General features: G+C 46.3%; 1 protein-coding gene across 1 annotated transcript; it reads right to left on the reverse strand.

Annotated features, from left to right (window-relative positions):
- Positions 1 to 1,236: 1,236 nt before the first annotated feature.
- On the reverse strand, positions 1,237 to 16,178 carry LOC143155760 (cytokine receptor common subunit beta-like). The gene is given in 13 exon segments (XM_076328731.1): positions 1,237 to 1,402; positions 1,404 to 2,096; positions 3,759 to 3,856; positions 6,230 to 6,299; positions 6,589 to 6,679; positions 7,728 to 7,902; positions 8,006 to 8,151; positions 9,044 to 9,439; positions 9,536 to 9,707; positions 10,135 to 10,283; positions 10,871 to 11,037; positions 12,774 to 12,894; positions 16,091 to 16,178. Coding segments are annotated over 13 exon segments (2,532 nt in total).
- Positions 16,179 to 17,130: the final 952 nt, after the last annotated feature.

Genomic DNA, 17,130 nt, shown 5'->3' on the forward strand with positions numbered 1-17,130 from the left:
GGCTGCTCTATCCCTCCCCCTCCTCAACTGGACAGGGGGAGAAAAATATGACAAAAGGCTCATGTGTTGAGATAAGGACAGGGAGATCACTCAGCAATTAACTGTCACAGGCAAAACAGACTCGACTCGGGGAAATTAATTTAATTTATTGCCAATCAAATCAGAGTAGGATAATGAGACATAAACCCCAAATCTTAAAACACCTTTGCCGCACCCCTCCCTTCTTCCCAGGCTCAACTTCACTCCCGATTTTCTCTACCTCCACCCCCTGCGTGGTGCAGGGGGACAGGGAATGGGGGTTGCGGTCAGTTCATCACAGATTGTCTCTGCTGCTCCTTCCTCCTCACGTTCTTCCCCTGCTCCAGTGTGGGATCGCACCCATGGGAGACAGTTCTTCATGAACTTCTCCAACGTGGGTCCTTCCCACGGGCTGCAGTTCTTCACAGACTGCTCTAGCGTGGGTCCTTTCCATGGGGCACAGTCCTTCAGGAAGAGACTGCTCCAGCGTGGGTTCCCCACAGGGTCACAGGTCCTGCCAGAAGACCTGCTCCAGCATAGGCTCCTCTCCACAGGGCCACAGGTCCTGGCAGGAACCTGCTCCAGCGTGGGCTCTCCACAGGGTCACAGCCTCCTTTGGGACACATCCACCTGCTCCAGCATGCGGTCCTCCACAGTCCTCCACCATGGACCTCCATGGGCTGCAGGGGGACAGCCTGCCTTACCATGGTCTTCACCAGGGGCTGCAGGGGAATCTCTGCTCCAGCGCCTGGAGCACCTCCTCCCCCTCATTCTTCACTGACCTTGGTGTCTGCAGAGTTGTTTCACATATTCTCACTCCTCTCTCCCAGCTACTGTTGCACAGCAGTTTTTACCCTTTCTTAAATATCTTATCACAGAGGTGCTACCACTGTCGCTGATGGGCTCAGCTTTGGCCAGCGGCGGGTCTGTCTTGGAGCTAGCTGGAACTGGCTCTGTTGGACACGGGGGAAGCTTCTGGCATCTTCTCACAGAAGCCACCCCTGTAGCCTCCCTGCTACCAAAACCTTGCCACACAAACCCAATACACTTGGGGATCTTTCTGACTCATCTGCACCTTCTTACTCCCTACTTACGTTAGTTAAGAGTACTTACGTTACTTCCTGCCCATAATGGAGGAAAACTGTTATGGTGCTGCCAGGATTTAATATGACTACATAGTTCTCCAACACAGGTTCTTTGGGAAAAAAGCACCCCTTTTCAAAAAATATGTAAGGACATTTTTGTGGGTTCTGAATGTCCATGGACACCTCAAGGGTCTCCAAATGCATCCAGGTGCAATTCAGGAGACGAGGTTGGTGCTTGATGTGAAACTGAGACCATGACACCAGTTTTTCCAGGAGAAAACTCATGGCAAGAGTGGTCACTGGGGGTCCTGTGAGTCACAAGGCAACTCCACGGCAGTGACAAGTGGCGGATGGGGGGAGTCGACAGCTGATGGCAGTAACAGGCTCTCTGTGGTGACGTACTCCAAGGAGCACTGCTGAGGAGACGTGATACAGCTAAGAGCCTTTGGAGATTTCTGCTCTTCTGTTCTCACATTCGTGCCTTTCCCACAGGCTGGTGGGGCCGGTGAGACTTCTTTCTCATTGTCGAGGTGCTGCATCATATCCTTCTGCTCTGGGAGCAGGAAGGGCTGTGGAGGACCTGCTCCTGGCTGTCCTTGCCTCTGTGGAGCCTGGGGACAGTCTTCCTTTGGGAGGGTCACATACTGAAGGGAAACTGATTTCTCACAGACTCCCACTGGGTCCACTGCCAGGGTCCGATGCATATCAGGCTGGGAGGACACCATTGGGCTGTACAAGTATGGACCATTGAAAGCAAAGCAAGTCTGGAAAGCAGTACTTGCACGAGCAGCACTCTTGCATGGAAGTCTGGCAGGCAGGCAGGATGGACCAGCAGTTTGATTCAATGGGCAGACAAGTGCGGACAATGAAAGTGAGGTTTTATGTGGCACTCCAGAAGTCTGACAGCAGTTTTGTGGAGCCAGTGTTGCATGGGAAAACTGCACTCTTTTTGCCTCAGCTCCATGGAACTCTGCTGGACTCTTAGTTGTCCTGCTCAGGTGAAAAAACACAGGACTTAGCTGCTATTGACAGCTATCTGACAGCTCTCTGACAGCTCTCTAAGGTGATAACTGCATATAAACAGGAGATGCTCTAAGGGGGTACACTGTCTTCCAGGAAACCAGAAGGAACCTTTGGCCATCTCTCTTGCACATTCCTTAGAAGATGCAAGCCTCAGACTTTTCTGTGCCACAGCAAGAGATCAACTGTCTACCACCAACTTTTCTCAATGCCAAGATATGCAAGCACAAATCAGCTTTTGAGAAAAGCTATGTTTTTGTTGTAAATAAAACAGAGCTGGGGACCATTCTTTGGCCCTCCGGTAAAATGGCATAGACTGGCTGTGCCCATACTGTATAGCCATGGTAGTCTTCTGGGTCTCCCACAGTGTCTCTGCAGTCTAAAACACAGCTAAGGCTTTGTGTCTGTTTTTGCAGTTCGAAGTGTATGACATAGCATGACTGCTGTGTTACAGCTGTATTCATGGTGTGAAACAGGATGTGTGTTGCATGGCCTGGGTGCAAAGCCTGCTAGAATACTGTTGAAGGACACCAAACACAGCCTAACCTGGTACAGTCGTGTCCATGTTGCCCACTGGGAATGGTTGCTGCCCTGTGCTATCTCCCAAACTGTGCCAGGATGTTGTCTTGGAGAGCACTAGTTGGCACAAGCCAAACCATGGCAGGGAGAGTGCTGACAACAAAGCAGTGCAAGCAGTTACAAGGCAATGCTTGATACTACATCTTGGCCCTGATTTATTTAGCAGTATAGGCTCAGACAATGTGACTGCTAGCATCAGCATTTATGCAGTTCTTGAGCTTTCAGTGATACTTTGCAGTTACTTCTTCAAAATAAAGGGCCCGTCTCTTACAAGCACTGAACGTGAAGCTAGACAAAGGGAGAAGACAAAGATTTCAAAGAACTAACAAGCATAATCCATCTTTCCTTCACATGACTTCTTACAAAATTATGTATTAAGAAGAGCTGACCCTCTCTCTTAAGAGGCAGATAATTATCATGAAACCCACGGGTCAATTTAATTTGTGTCAGCTGACTGCACTGCAACCTAGGCTAGTTTCCTGGACAGAGCACTATGGTCACCTCCCTGCTCCATCTTTGAAGACCTGACAGGAATTTGAGGCTGTATGGACAATTTGGAGCTATTTCTGATCAGCTGCAAACTGGCCGGGACCACTGCAGCTCTTCTTTGTTCACATTCCACTTTCAAAGTCAGACTTTGCTTCAAGGAGCAGAAAGTATATCATTTCTAGAGGATGAAGGGGTAAGGGAATATTTGTATTTTTGTGAGAGGGAGGTTGTGTTCAGGCGGGCTGGGAGGAATTCAGCCAACAAGATTTCCACCCTATTAGGTCAATGCCTTTTATTCAAACCTATTTCCAAAGGAAATGCAGAGGAAGAAAGGGAGCAGGTTTCTATCCTCAGACTTCCAGCCAGGGAAGTCAAGGTCTGCAGCTGCAGCAATTCGTTACAATTTCCATAGATGTTTGGAAGGTGTACACAGACTTAGGAGATACACAAGTGACAATGCTTTGTCCTCCCCATCGCAATGGGTGATATCCATGCACAGACTGCTCTTACCCCACGGTTAGTAAGGAACCTTTCAAGAAAGGAGTAGGGAGCGGGCTGCTTACTCACCCATCCAGAATTTTAAGACAGTTAATCTGCTCCACCTCCTCCAAAGTGTTTTGCCCATTGAAGCACACCTGTCTGGCTGGCCGTTGGCTGACAGCTTCCTGAAGAGAGAAAATGAAGACTGTAACACTTCTGAGGAAAGAGAGATCACATTAAGGTCAGGAAGAGCCAGGAGCCATGCGCACAAGAACGCTAGTAGCAAACTTTTGTCCCAACAACCTTGCTGTTCTCATTTTTAGTGCCATGCTGTTTCCCCACCTAAACACAGTAGAAACATTGCTACAGGCAATCTTTAATAGATTGATGCAGGTTAAAAAACTGTCAATCTGAAAGTATTCCTGGCACCTTCATACCCTTTGATCTGTTCTAACATCTTCTATCAGCTTTTCACCTCTTCGTCCTTGCTTAAATCTGCAGATCCTCTTCACATTTCAACCTTCATTCTCTAGCCAGAACAAGCTGAGATCTGTTTCTCTTTGATCTTCAAGTCACAATGGATGGTAATGTGGAAGCTGTGGCTACGAAGTATGTCCTGTCCTCCAGAAGACTATTCCTTCACTTCCACGTTGTCTATCCCTGACCTATCTTTATGCAGCATAGGAGTCAGGGGCTGCTGCAGCTGCAGGTTCCTGTCACAATAAACTTCAAAGCAGCTGTGTTGTGCAATGCCTACTCTGATTCCTGCAGCAGCACATGAGGACACTCTGGGCAGCATTTCACCTATAGAGCTAAAATGACTGTCCTTCTGTGCTGACTGACCAGAGAAACAGAACTGCTGAGATATTTACAAAGTTTAGGCTAAGGGAATTTGCTACAGGGATGAAAACTCTCAAAAACACAAGACTAACAGAGAGCACTTGTGGATGGAGAGCTGGGTATGAGATAGGTTACAAAGCTACTGTGATGCTTTTTAGAGTAGTGGATGGCCTTGTACTGGTGTTGATTATTGTGCGTGGACAGAAAAAGAAGTTGAAGAAGTCTGTCAACAGCCAAATTAATCAGAAGGGACTTTAGAACAATGACTGATCTGCAAGGGGGATTTAGCAGAGCCTGCAAAACATGCAGATATGCGTCATGTAAAGCAGTCTGGTGTACCACACTTCCCCTATGTCAACTGCTGACTGGATGCATGCCTGAGAGACATTGCTTGCTGACTAAATAAGGGGCTGAGAAATACTGGGTGCCAAATGAACAGTTAGCTGAGGACCATGACAACCCACCATGTGCAGCACCTTCAGGAGCAATGCTAAGACCAGGCTTTCCACTTAAGGTGAAAATATAAAATGGGATGAAAGGACCTGCAAGGTAGGGGGTGAGGCTGATAGAGAAGACAGGGGTGGAAAGCTAAAAATGTTGCAATTGGAGAAGTAACTGTTAAGTTAACCTTTGTAAAGGCCACTCTTCCCTGGAGTCGTGCATCACTGACTTGCACTGCAGGGAGCTAGAAATTATGTAGAAGTCATTTAGCTTAAGTAGAAGATAAAACACAGTGGCAAAAATAGCATGAACTCTCTGTCTGTAGAATGGAGATTAGCAGCATTGCCTTAAGGAGATAGAGAAATTAGAGAAGTGAGATCAAATACAAATCCAACGGTTCCAGGAGAGACTTGCAGATAGATAAGGCTGTGGAATTACGATAGTGAGAAACTGAAACACGCAAGAGTCAGCTCCAGGAAGGAACCTAGCCACTGTTTTCATAAAACTCCAAGTATGCTCCATGCAGTGCCTCTTTTGGTGATATCCACCTACTAGGATATAATTTCTTTGGATCACAAGATCTGCATGGCCCTTGCAGATGAAATCAGGAAACGGGTGAGGGAGAGAGATGGAAGAAAAAAGAAGCCACTTACTTTTAAAAATGCCTCCAAAGATACCACTGTGCAAATTATACATTTCCTTTTCTTTGCCCTCTCCTTTCTTACATGGAGGAAAATGTCCATGTCCAGGAAGAAGAGCATGTAGGAGGAAATATATCTCCCACAGTATGAAGTCAACCTCCAGCGACTGCAGAGGAGTATACAAGGAGGTAATCATGCAAAGACTATAGAAGGTAGCATAGTAGAGAGTCAGGCAACATCCTGAGCAGGAACAGAGAAAGGTCAATTCCATCTACGGACAACAGGTTTCATGTATGAGGAGTCTGGGAGCATTTTGAAGGCAAGGGATGGCAAAACTGGCCAGATGCATCAGAGGGGAGAGTCGGTTTTATTTTTCAGCTCTCAGGTCCTGGATACTAAGGTAGGAAAACAGGCAGAAGACCAAAGTCTGTAGTGAAGGGTTTCATGAGGCTCAGCCAGGCTCCATAATCCACCTGGACAGGACAGCAGTCTGTTCAGTGACAGTCCAGACACTGAGTTGGCAGCTCCCCCTCAATCAGGCAGCCCAACACACCCCTCCCTTCTGTCTTTTCACCCTGGAATAACTCCATGTTGTACTCCTCCAGGAGCACTCTTCAAGCTACAGTTCCCTCTTACCCCTAGGTAGCTCTGGATCAGGAGACTCTTGCTGGGGTTCGGAATCTTTTCCTCCCACATTTGCTTCTTCCTGCAACAGCAAGACAGAGTTTTCAAGATTTGCTTCTCAATGTGGCTGCAACCAGAAAAGGCTGTACCCCGTACACCGTGCTGCTCTGCACAGCGAGGCGCCACCAAGGCCCTGGAATGTCGCCACACAACTCTCACCCTTGCACAGACATGCACAAGGCTGCCCATTGCACACCAAGGCTCATCTCCACATAGACCTCTCTCCCATGGGGGACAAGCAGTGCCTCAGTCTCTAGGCCACCCACGCGGCCAACACGCTGCTAAATCTCCTAGTCACAACGCAAGCCTACCTGAGGAAATACTTATAGCTGCAATAAGCAACTATTAGCAAAGCGATGATGAGAACTGGGAGCATCACTGGGAGAACCACTGGTGGCAGAACTGAAACAGAGAAAAGAGAAATAGGTATCCACCTGCAGAGCGGCTGCTTCCCGTAACAGGTTTTTCACTCTGGTCACTCTTCATGCAAGCAGATCAGGGAAAGGTAGGTGGCATGTCACGGGATGGGATCAAGAGGCCTTCAAACTGTTGGGATACCCTCCAAAGTCGGAGAGACCAAACGTGGCCTGAACAGCTTACTGACCAAAGGAGTTCATCGTTTCCTTCACCGATTCTTTTTCACTTTTTACTGACATCAGAGTGAACACTTTATGCTAATAAAAAGATGGTTAGGTACCCTACTCCACCATGAACAATAGGCATGCCTTCAGGCATCTTAGGTCTGCCTTACTCTGCACCGTCCTGAAGAGATGGGGTCTTTCTAAGAAAGAGCTTCCTCTGCTGATGGCCATAACTGATCATCAGCTACATACCTATTTCTTCCTGAGTACACTCATCAGAATCTGCCTACTGTCTTACCACTGCAAGCTTCCTCAGGACAAATCATATAAGATCATATTACTTTGGGCACAAGACCATATGATAGCAGACATTCTGCCTCTGAGTCCAGGAACAGCAAAAACGTGTAAAGGTTCCTATCTCCAGTAGACTCTACTGTGTGTTTTATGCAACCCTATAGGCACTCTGCAAATATAAAAGACTGATGGCTTATATTCTGTCTTCTTGCAGTCTCGGGCTCTTCAGTCCCTGATGGCAGAATGGACTACTGGAATCAGGAAACAAGGATGATCTTTTGGGCAGGATCTCTGCTTGATTCTTCATGTGAAAACCTTTACGCTTGGTTGTACTCACCTTGTGAAGGGAAGTAGGAAGAAGCTTAACAGGTCATTCCTGCTCACCTCCTTCATTAGCATTGCTGCTGTACTGCAAGGTCGCAGACAGGACAGCTACCTACCTTGTTGAGCGACGCCAGCTAGCTCATGGCTGGACCAAATTTCAACCCCAGCTGGGAGAGTGTATTTATCTATAGAGGCATTTCAGCCATCAAGAGTCCACAAAATCTTACAGAACTAGCCTGCGTGAAAAGTACCATTCTCAGTCTTCCAGCTGAACTCCTCACTCCACTCACTCCAAGGCCCCTCATAATCCAGAGGCATATTCACCCTTGCACGCATTTTCCCCGTATATTCTGTAGATGATGCCAACATCTGCAGGGTGAAGATGAACGGAGGTTCATCATTGCTGATATTTAACTTCTGGAGAGTCTAGGGAGAAGAAAGAAGCACACGTGATGAAGGTGAGAGGAACCGTCCTTCCCATTTGCCCAGCAAAGAGAAATCCAGGACTCCTGCACTTTCTAAGGCTTACCTTTCCGTATTGGTTGTTTTTCCAGTACTCGACTTGGTATCTCTGTTTTATGAAGCCATACTGAAAAGTGTGTTTTATCCACCTCAGTTCATACTCTTGGCTCTCTGTCACTGTTACTGACACATTTGCAGGCGGCAGCACCTTAACTGGAACACACGGAATGTCTCAGAGTACTAATCAACATACTGGTCCAGCACTCCCTTTCACCACTGTGAGTAGTTTCCAGAGACTGAAAACAATGTTGGTTTATGCAATGTTAAGAAGTCTCAGCTTTTTAACACTTCTTAATCCCCCGCATCTTCATGTTCTAGTCAAATACAATAAACCAGCAGACCATTAAATAACAGAAAATCCATATCCATTGATATTGACAGCACTCCCTGTGTACAGAAAAGCCGTAAAGCAATATTTGAACCGGTCCACCACATTTCCAGAGATTGTCAGCTCTCTTGGAGCTACTACCTGATAGTTTCACCCACTGCAGGAGCTCTCCCAGCTTTAGCCTGTGAAAAGCAGCACCAGTACCTCCAGATACATGCAGGCAGAGATGATCCACCTGGCGCACCTCACTCAGCAGAGGAGTCCTACCTCATCCAGTGCTCCGGGGGCCACTGCACAAACCCACAAGAGCTCCAGTGGCTTCTTGAGACATCACATAGTGACACACTCCCCACAAACACCTCTCACCACAGCTCCCTGTCACCTGGGACACCCGTGAAGGTCAATCACGGAGAAGTCAGCAGGGTGACAGTCGCTCACTGAGGAGCTCTGGGTCACAACCCACATTTCTGCACAGCAGTTTCCACCGCTGCCACCTTCCTCCGAGTTAACAAGTGCCACTGAGGAACTCCACACCCACAAGCCACCTCTCCCAGACCTCTGACCTGACACCACATCCAGTTCCTTTCTTCATCAGTCCCGGACTCTTCCTCTTCCCACACGCTTTTCCTCACCACCGCCGTCCTCAGCCCCACTTGCCCAGACAGGCATCTCTCCAAGAAACAACCAGGAGAAGCAAGAAACAACACAGCAACTCACTGTTCTTGTAGGCTTCAATCACTTTCTCCTCCATCTTGGCTCGGACAGACACATGGTACCGACTCTGACGACTGGAGTTGCTAACAGGGATCTCACAGCTCTGGACCACATAGGGGATGTGGGTCAAAGCCTTCTCGTGCACAGGAGAGCACTCCTCTTCTCTGAGGGGAGAAAAAGAGGTTGAGCTGAGGCCAGGGGGAATGGGACAGAGCAGAAACTCCGTGGGAGAGGCACAGGCACGCTGCCATGGGCAGAGCACGTACGCTGATGCCCGAGTGGCCCTGAAGAACAAGCCAAAGACGACAGAGGTGATGATCGCTTTCTTCACTTCCCAGCTGCATGTCAGACGATCTGCACCATTGAAGAGGCAGCGAAGGTTCCTGGGCTGAAGGCCACCTTCAGAGAAGACAAGAGCAAGCTCAGTGACAGGAAAGGTCTGCCTTCGCAGCCAGCGCTTCCACCCCTGCAGGGCACCACTCCGTCCCACGCTACCTTCAGGGGTCTCCCACGACACCTCCGTGCTCCACTCGCTGTACGGCCCAGAGAAGCCACTGGCCTGCCCCGGTCTGGCTCGCACACGGGCAACGTAGCTGCTCCCTGGGACAAGGTCCTCGTGGCTGAGATGGCAACGTGTGGTGTTGGAGAGCAAGAGCGAGGCAGCTTTCTGTTGTTGGGGGAAAGGTGGGAGAGCGCGGAGGGAGAAAATTGGGGAGTTGGGGATATGCACACTTCAAAACTAAAAAAAAAAAAAGAAAGTGCATCCTCCTGGAAGGGGAAGCAGCTTCAAAGGTATTTTGCCATTTTCCCACATGAACACGCAGGCTCCTGTTGGAACGTGCTTTAATTCCGTTTGGGAGGGATTCAGGGCAAAATCATTTGCATTCAATTCAGGACAAATGGTATTTCACTGGGCAAGTCACTTGCAAACAGAAAGAGAGCCCCTTCCGCCTGACCTGCAACAACATTTGTTGCATCTCCTCATAGTGCCTGAGAACGGAAAGGCCATTTATTTGCACAGCTTTTACCGCAGGCTGTCAACCACCCAAAAAGGTGCAGCCCAAACCAGGGCAGCCCAGCTCCTCTGCTCTTACCTCCCAGGACTCCCACTCCCGCTTGTAAGTGACTTCATACTCCAGTGCATTGCCCAGCCCTTGGCTTCCATCAGCTGCTTTCCAGGTCAGCAAGAAGTCTCCCGATGTCATCAAGCTGACTGAGAGGTTTTGAGGTGGGAGGGTCTGAACTGGAAGGTGAAGGTACAACCCATGGGATGAGATAGTGAGGACAGGGACAGGAAGAGGGGAAGAAAAAGCCTAGCTGATGTTCTCTGAGTGACAGAATCTGGATATTTAACACTTTCCTTGGATTGCTACAAATAATCCATGATTCTTTTTCACCCCAAAGTACAAACTCTACAAGATCTGGGAATTACGTTAAGGAATAGAAGAGTAAAGTAGGGAGAGCAGTGCTGTTGTGCAGCTTCACAACAACTTTGTGAAAGGATATGCTGTAGTACATGTAGAGCATGGTGCTGAAACAGAAGGCTTTTTTGATATCTTCCCCCAATCCCAATCAAGACACTGGTTATCTGGCAGACCTACCCCCATATTTTCCATTGTAGTCATTTAAGGTGGACTCATTTTTGTCTATCCCAAATGCACTGAATTTGAATATGGTAGTATGGCCTTATAGCCATTTAACTTCACTCTTGCTTACGTTTCAGGTTAAGGGCTGACCTAAGTATCTTTTTAGGATTAGATATTCAATACATTAATCTGAAAAACTTCTAAATACTCAAGAATAGAGACAAGACTTAGTGGTTCTCTTTACCATTCTGAAACAAGTAGACTTTTAGCTCTGCATGCAGTGTCAGGTCAAATTTGAAATTGTAGTTTCTTTGATCATATCCGTGTCGGTGGCACACCCAGTGCATTGTGAAGTTTTGGCAGTCAGCATGGTTTTCACCTTTGTGGAACCTGCTGGTCATTTCTTTGGTCCTGGTTACACAGAAAAAAGCATGACTATCTGAATAGGATGCTGCTAGATGACCCAAACTGTAGTTTCTGAAACCTTCCCCACATGCTATTTTATTCTGTTTCTAAATCAATGTTTATCACCACATTATGTTGGCATATTCCTGTAGTTCATTAAGTGACATGAATAAATTTTCTAATATCAAGCACATCTGCTTTATTCTCTCTTCCTTTCCTCAAAGGAAGAGGCACTCACAATAACTGTCTTGGGTTGGTAGGTGTTTGGGCCCTGAGCACAACCTCTTTCACTGCCCCCCCAAGGGGTTTGGCTACCCATGCTCAAGGCTGTCTAAGATGGAATCAGCCTGACTGAGGGCGTCCCCACCTTCACTCAAAAGCTGCTTTTAATTTCAGGCCCTTGCCTTTGGTCCTTGCCTGAGCTATGACGTAGCCATATCTGTGCCTGGTGATACACGTTGCTGATTGTGATTTGTGGAATTGACTTCCTAGCTTGACCTTAAGCCTGGCTGCTGGATAGGGACTTCCTTGGGGATCTGGACTGATGGTTGATCCTCGTCACTCTCACTGTTCTGTTTTTCTTGTTACTGTGGGATTATGCCATTGTCAATGAGGTCAATGTCTTGCTGTCACCCTCTGCTCCTACCTCACCTTCCCTTAGCAAGCAAAGCTTGTTGCTTCTATAACAGTAGGGTTGGCAGTTTACATGTGTACATCTGTATGTTATGCTATGCTTACACTAGAGAAGTCAAAGAAGGTAAGCCAAAGAAACGCAGCTAGCAGTTGGGACAGAAGTTTTGTGAGGACCATGGGACTGCAGTCCTCCTACAAAAAAAACCTATTTCCATGCAGACTGTGGAGCCCTTTGTGCCACAGAAACATTTCTGCGGTTTGTAGACTTCAATCCACAGCAAACTGCTAACATTTGGAATGTAATTCAATACTGTAGAGACTGTAAGGAGCACCTTCTCCATTGACTTCAAGAGCTGTCAGGTCAACTCATGAATCCTAGAGCTCTTTCTCAAAAATAAAACCAAGATAACTTCTTCCTATTCTTATTTCATATGTTTTCTTCCTGCCCTCCAATCTCTCTGCTGTTTACTCCTCCATCTCCTGCTTCTACTATTACTCTTTTTTCTCCTTCCCCTATCTCTTGCTTCTTCTTTGTCCCCTCCTCTCCCTCATACTCTCCAGTTTGACTGTTCTGTATTTTTCTTGAAAGGAAGCAGAAGTAGCAAAAAGATAGTGCAAGACGTAGCCTAGTATCTCTGAGAGGAAACCCGATGAGTCAAACAAACATGCACAACTTCTGTTTTTCTCACAGTTTCTTTTGCAGAAATTATTTCAACACAGCTATGCTCTTACTGGCATAAGGAAGAAGAAGCCTTCATTGCCATTCTGATTAGTTATTATCACCACTGCATCTAGTGTAGCACATCCTTCTCCACTCAGATGCAATAATTAACATGGCCTGCCATATTTTGTGCATGTGTTCTCACAGCAAAAGCAGGGTAGAGTGATTGAAAATACAATGAAAATGACTTGATTAGCATGCTCTTCTTCCTGTTCTTCTTCATCCTGTACAGATCCAACTTTCTCCCTAGCCTGGACATAACACTGGTGTCTGCAAGCTGGATGCTATGCTAGCTGCAAGCCCAGTCCACAGTCGTTTTGCCCAGCTCCATCTCTTAGGTTCAGCAGCCAAGCCCCTTTTGACCCTTCACAGAACACCAGCCAGACACTTACTTTTCATGTTCAGAGTCACATTCAGGAATTGATGAGCTTCTGAACATTCCATCCATGTGCACGTTGTAAGAGATATGTAGTCATTATAACACTGTAGGGTCTGCCTTGGGATGCTCTCTGTAAAAAGGAAACAATCAGAAGAGGGATGGGGCTAAAGGAGGTAGTGGGAAATGATAAAATGAACACAAGCTCTGCTACTGTGCTGGAGAAGGCAGAGACAGAGAAGTGAGGAGCTGTGTGATGAGATCTGCTGGGAATATCCCCTATGTTGTTCAGTTCCTATTGCATGGATTTCACAAATAAAATTTGGCCTTTCGTCGGAAAGCCTGAAGGCAAGAAGTCTCCAGCAGCAGCTGCTGCTCTTAGAGTAGGCTGGACTGTCATTATGTTGGCATTTATCAGAATTTTATCGTGAAGCTTAGGACTGAGAAAGCCTCAACTTTTTGACTCTGCTTGTTTGTAAATCAAAATGATCATGCAAGAAAAGTAAGATTCTGGTCTACAACCTGTGAAGAAAAGTTGGAATTGTTTTGTAATAGGTAAAATTAATTTTCAAGAAATATTCTAATTCAAAAGATGAGTCCAAAGGGTTAAGCTCGGTGTTTTTAAGCCTCATTGGACTTCATGCCTTTGAAGCAAAAGGGCCTTGTAACACTGGCTAAAAACTCAAACACATCTTCCTCTTTCTGTTCCCCACCCCTAGACAGGAATCACAGCCATTCTGATACAGTGAACTATGATCTAAGACTTCAGATTGTACCTCTGTTTCTCTTCCTGAACTGCAGAGACCTGATGCTCCGTGAAACTCCAACACAGATGGAAAGATGGTCAAGCGTCAGTATAACACAGAAAGCCTAAAAGAGCAGCTCTTCTCAATGAGAAGCCTATTGTCTCCTATGAATGATCTTTTGATATTCCCAGTAGGAGGAAATGAGAGTACCAAGACCAACTGGGCAATGCTGAATGGGGATTTATTTAGCTGAGCACTCACATCAGCACCAGTGTCCTAGGATCAGCATAATTCTGAGTCCTGGTAAATCCCTGCATAGTTTTGCAATAAACGAGGGTCCAAGCTGAATGGGAGGACCTCCAGGACCTAGGCAATGTAGTGTTGACTTTCATAACCCTTAATGACAGAAAGAATCTGGGAGACATACAGAAAAACAACTTCTAAGAACATAATTATAGATTTTTAAAAAGCCAAACAAATGCTCTCACCAATTCACTGCTCTTCTAGCAGTCAAGAGATGTCTCAGTAGAAAGGCAGTAAGTGCAAGGTATGAGTGAGTGTCCTGGTTTCGGCAGGGATAGAGTTAATTTCCTTTCTAGTAGCTGGTACAGTGTTTTGGATTTAGGATGAGAACAAAGTTGATAATGCACCGGTGTTTTAGTTGTTGCTACGTAGTGCTTACACTAGCCAAGGACTTTTCAGCTTCCCATGCTCTACTGACTGAGAAGGCTGGAGGTGCACAAGAAGCTGGGAGGGGGCACAGCCAAACTGGCCAAAGGGACATTCCATACCATGTGACGTCATGCTCAGTATATGAACTGGGGAAAGCTGGCCGGGGGGGCCGCTGCTCGGGGACTGGCTGGGCATCGGTCGGCGGGTGGTGAGCAATTGTACTGTGCATCACTTGTTTTGTGTATTATTATTATTATCATATTATTATTATCATTTTATTTCAATTATTAAACTGTTTTTATCTCAACCCACGAGTTTTTTCTAACTTGTGCTCTTCCAATTCTCTCCCCCATCCCACCGGGTGGGGGGGAGTGAGCGAGCGGCTGCGTGGTACTTAGTTGCCGACTGAAATTAAACCACGACAGTGAGTGATTTATTGTTTAAGGCAAAAACCCAGATGCCTCGTTAAGCAGGACATTCAGCTTTGCCTTTCTGGGTTGTTGTTGTGGTGGTGAATACATTCACGTGCCCACCGAATAAGCCCACTTGCCTTAGCAAGAGTAATGCCTCTAGGAAGTCATATGCAAAAGTGAGAGACGCCCACTCTGGTTAGCTACAATGACATTCAAGTCACAGAAAGCAAAAAGCTTCCTGACAAGGAAAACATATTTAAGAAATCTAGCGGCTGAAAAATTTGTGTCCCTCTATCAGTAAACAAACATACCTCATAGGCAGATTTGCAGAGAACCTGCTTTTCCTTTTCCTTTTATGAAAAAGTTCTGTGCAAGGAGGAGCTGTGTCTGTGTTGAGGAAAGGTCACTGTTAACCTGGGAAAATGAATGTGCCCTTCCCTGAGAATTCAAACTCCAAGAACAGGCGCTGGAGTTGTCTGTGCTATGATGGGAACCACTGACCCAGGGTCAGCTTGGTTGAGAGCTCTTTTTTTCAGAAACAGCAGCCAAGAGATGGCGAGGAATGATTTTTGCCATTCCTAGCAAGCCTAGGGCAGCTGATGCCTAATCTTGCAAGAAGCACCTGTGCCCAAGCCAAGTCACTTTCAGGTCCAAAAAGTGAAATATGCTGCAAAGACAAGGTTGTTTCAGTCATCATAGGGTTATTGCTTGAGAGACCACAGAGTCCATGGCATTCAGTACTGTGAATCACATGTCAGGCAAGGGAGCATAATCCTCCCAAGTACCAGTGATACATGCCTATCTTTGGAAAAATAGGTGTGCAATGGGTACATTTTTCAATACCTTTTATTTCAATACCTTTTTTTCAATACCGCAGAGCCTCCAATGCTTATGAGTAATGACTAAGTTCCTCACTCGCACAGGTGCTGTGCCTCTGCTCTGCCAGCTGTGTTATCAACCGGCTCTCAGCTCCCTGTCTCTTAGGGAGCAGCCAAGCCCTCGCTCTAACTCTGAAGAGGAGAGTATCACTTGGAGGCAGGACAAGTCAACAGACGTAACAAAGAGACAACTATTGTTGAGGAAAAGAGGCAGGTTGGAAAAAAGTTTTCTTTCGGTATAAACCAAAACGATATCTAACAATGGGACAGGCAAAGTCACAGCTCATACTCGTAATAGTCAGGCCTACTCAGATGTGAAACTTCATGACTAGTCAATTTAAGTAAATATACTAACAGGCTTTGAACATTGTCTAGCCCATCAAGTTTGGGGTCTTGCCCAAATACCATTCACAATTCTGCCATTGGCATTCATCTGGAGTGTTCGGTATAGCCCTGGTAACTACATATGTGTAGTATTACCAGGACACTCAAAAGTGTCCTCTTTCTGCACCAAGATGAAAGCAGAAAATAAAGGGAGCATGGAGAAATATCAAGCTAAAATAAAAGGAACAATAATAGAAAAGAAAGGAAAAAATAGAGGCAAAGAGTCTGAAACTCACCTCGAATATTTCCAACCCCCAAAACCAAGCATGGAGCCAGAAGAAGACTGATGAGCTCTCTCATCTTTACACCTTTGCACACAAGCATGGTCTTGTCAGGCAACAACTCCCTCTATCACTGGCTGGTCTTCCTCAAATGCATGCTCAACAGCCACTGTCCTTCCTTCTTTGTCACCGGTTGTAGCTGAAAGCAAAACTCATGTGGTTAGCTGGGAGAGTCTTGGGCCTTCTGTTGGCCCCAAACCACCTCTTCCATCAACACTGACATGATCTCTCAGAGTGGCTTCGTATAATATAATTTATTAAGGGTAAAACTTTCTGCCTCTTGGCCAGAGGGCAAGGACAAAGCTTTCTGTTTGGAACTAATGATAGGATTTTCCACCTCCTTCCTTCACCTTGGGAGTAAGAAATAACCCCTAAGTTATGAGAAGGAATTAATTATCTGTGTTGATTCACCCGTCTGATCCATACAAAGTACATCCTGCTGTTCTGTTGAATCATGAACCTGTCCAAAAAGAAACAGTTCCTTGCCTCTCTTACCACTCCTACTCACAAAAAAAGTCCTTCTGGTGAACTGAGAGATCCAGTCCTCCTATTTCTTCACTTTAAGACCTGATTCACAGGGCTTTTAAGTCCTTGTTTGTTTGAGGAGAGAGGGCTCCTTGCCAATTCCTTCCCCACAGTAACAACACATTTGCCTTACTTGAATGCTGAGTGGTCTTCAAGCCAGGTGCTTCACAGCAAGTGGTTATTTGACTTTCTTATTTATCACTCACATGGAGTCAGTGCAAATGCAACTGCCAGTGGGACACTCACAGCCTTACCCCTTCAAATAAGCCTATGCTCTATTTACCTTTGAGTTGTGCTGTTGTAGTCTTCAGCACGAGACGCATGTTTGACTTGTTCTCTCTGACCTTCCTGTTTATAGCTTAGGTCCACTAACTCGGTTCTTGATCAGCTATCATACAATTAAGAGGAAGAGGAAAGGAAGTACTTCTCACTGTTATATTTTTCTTAAACAATTTCCAAGAAATGTGACT

This window comes from Aptenodytes patagonicus, chromosome 1 (assembly GCF_965638725.1).
Source record: "Aptenodytes patagonicus chromosome 1, bAptPat1.pri.cur, whole genome shotgun sequence".
NCBI classification, from domain to species: Eukaryota; Metazoa; Chordata; class Aves; order Sphenisciformes; family Spheniscidae; genus Aptenodytes; species Aptenodytes patagonicus.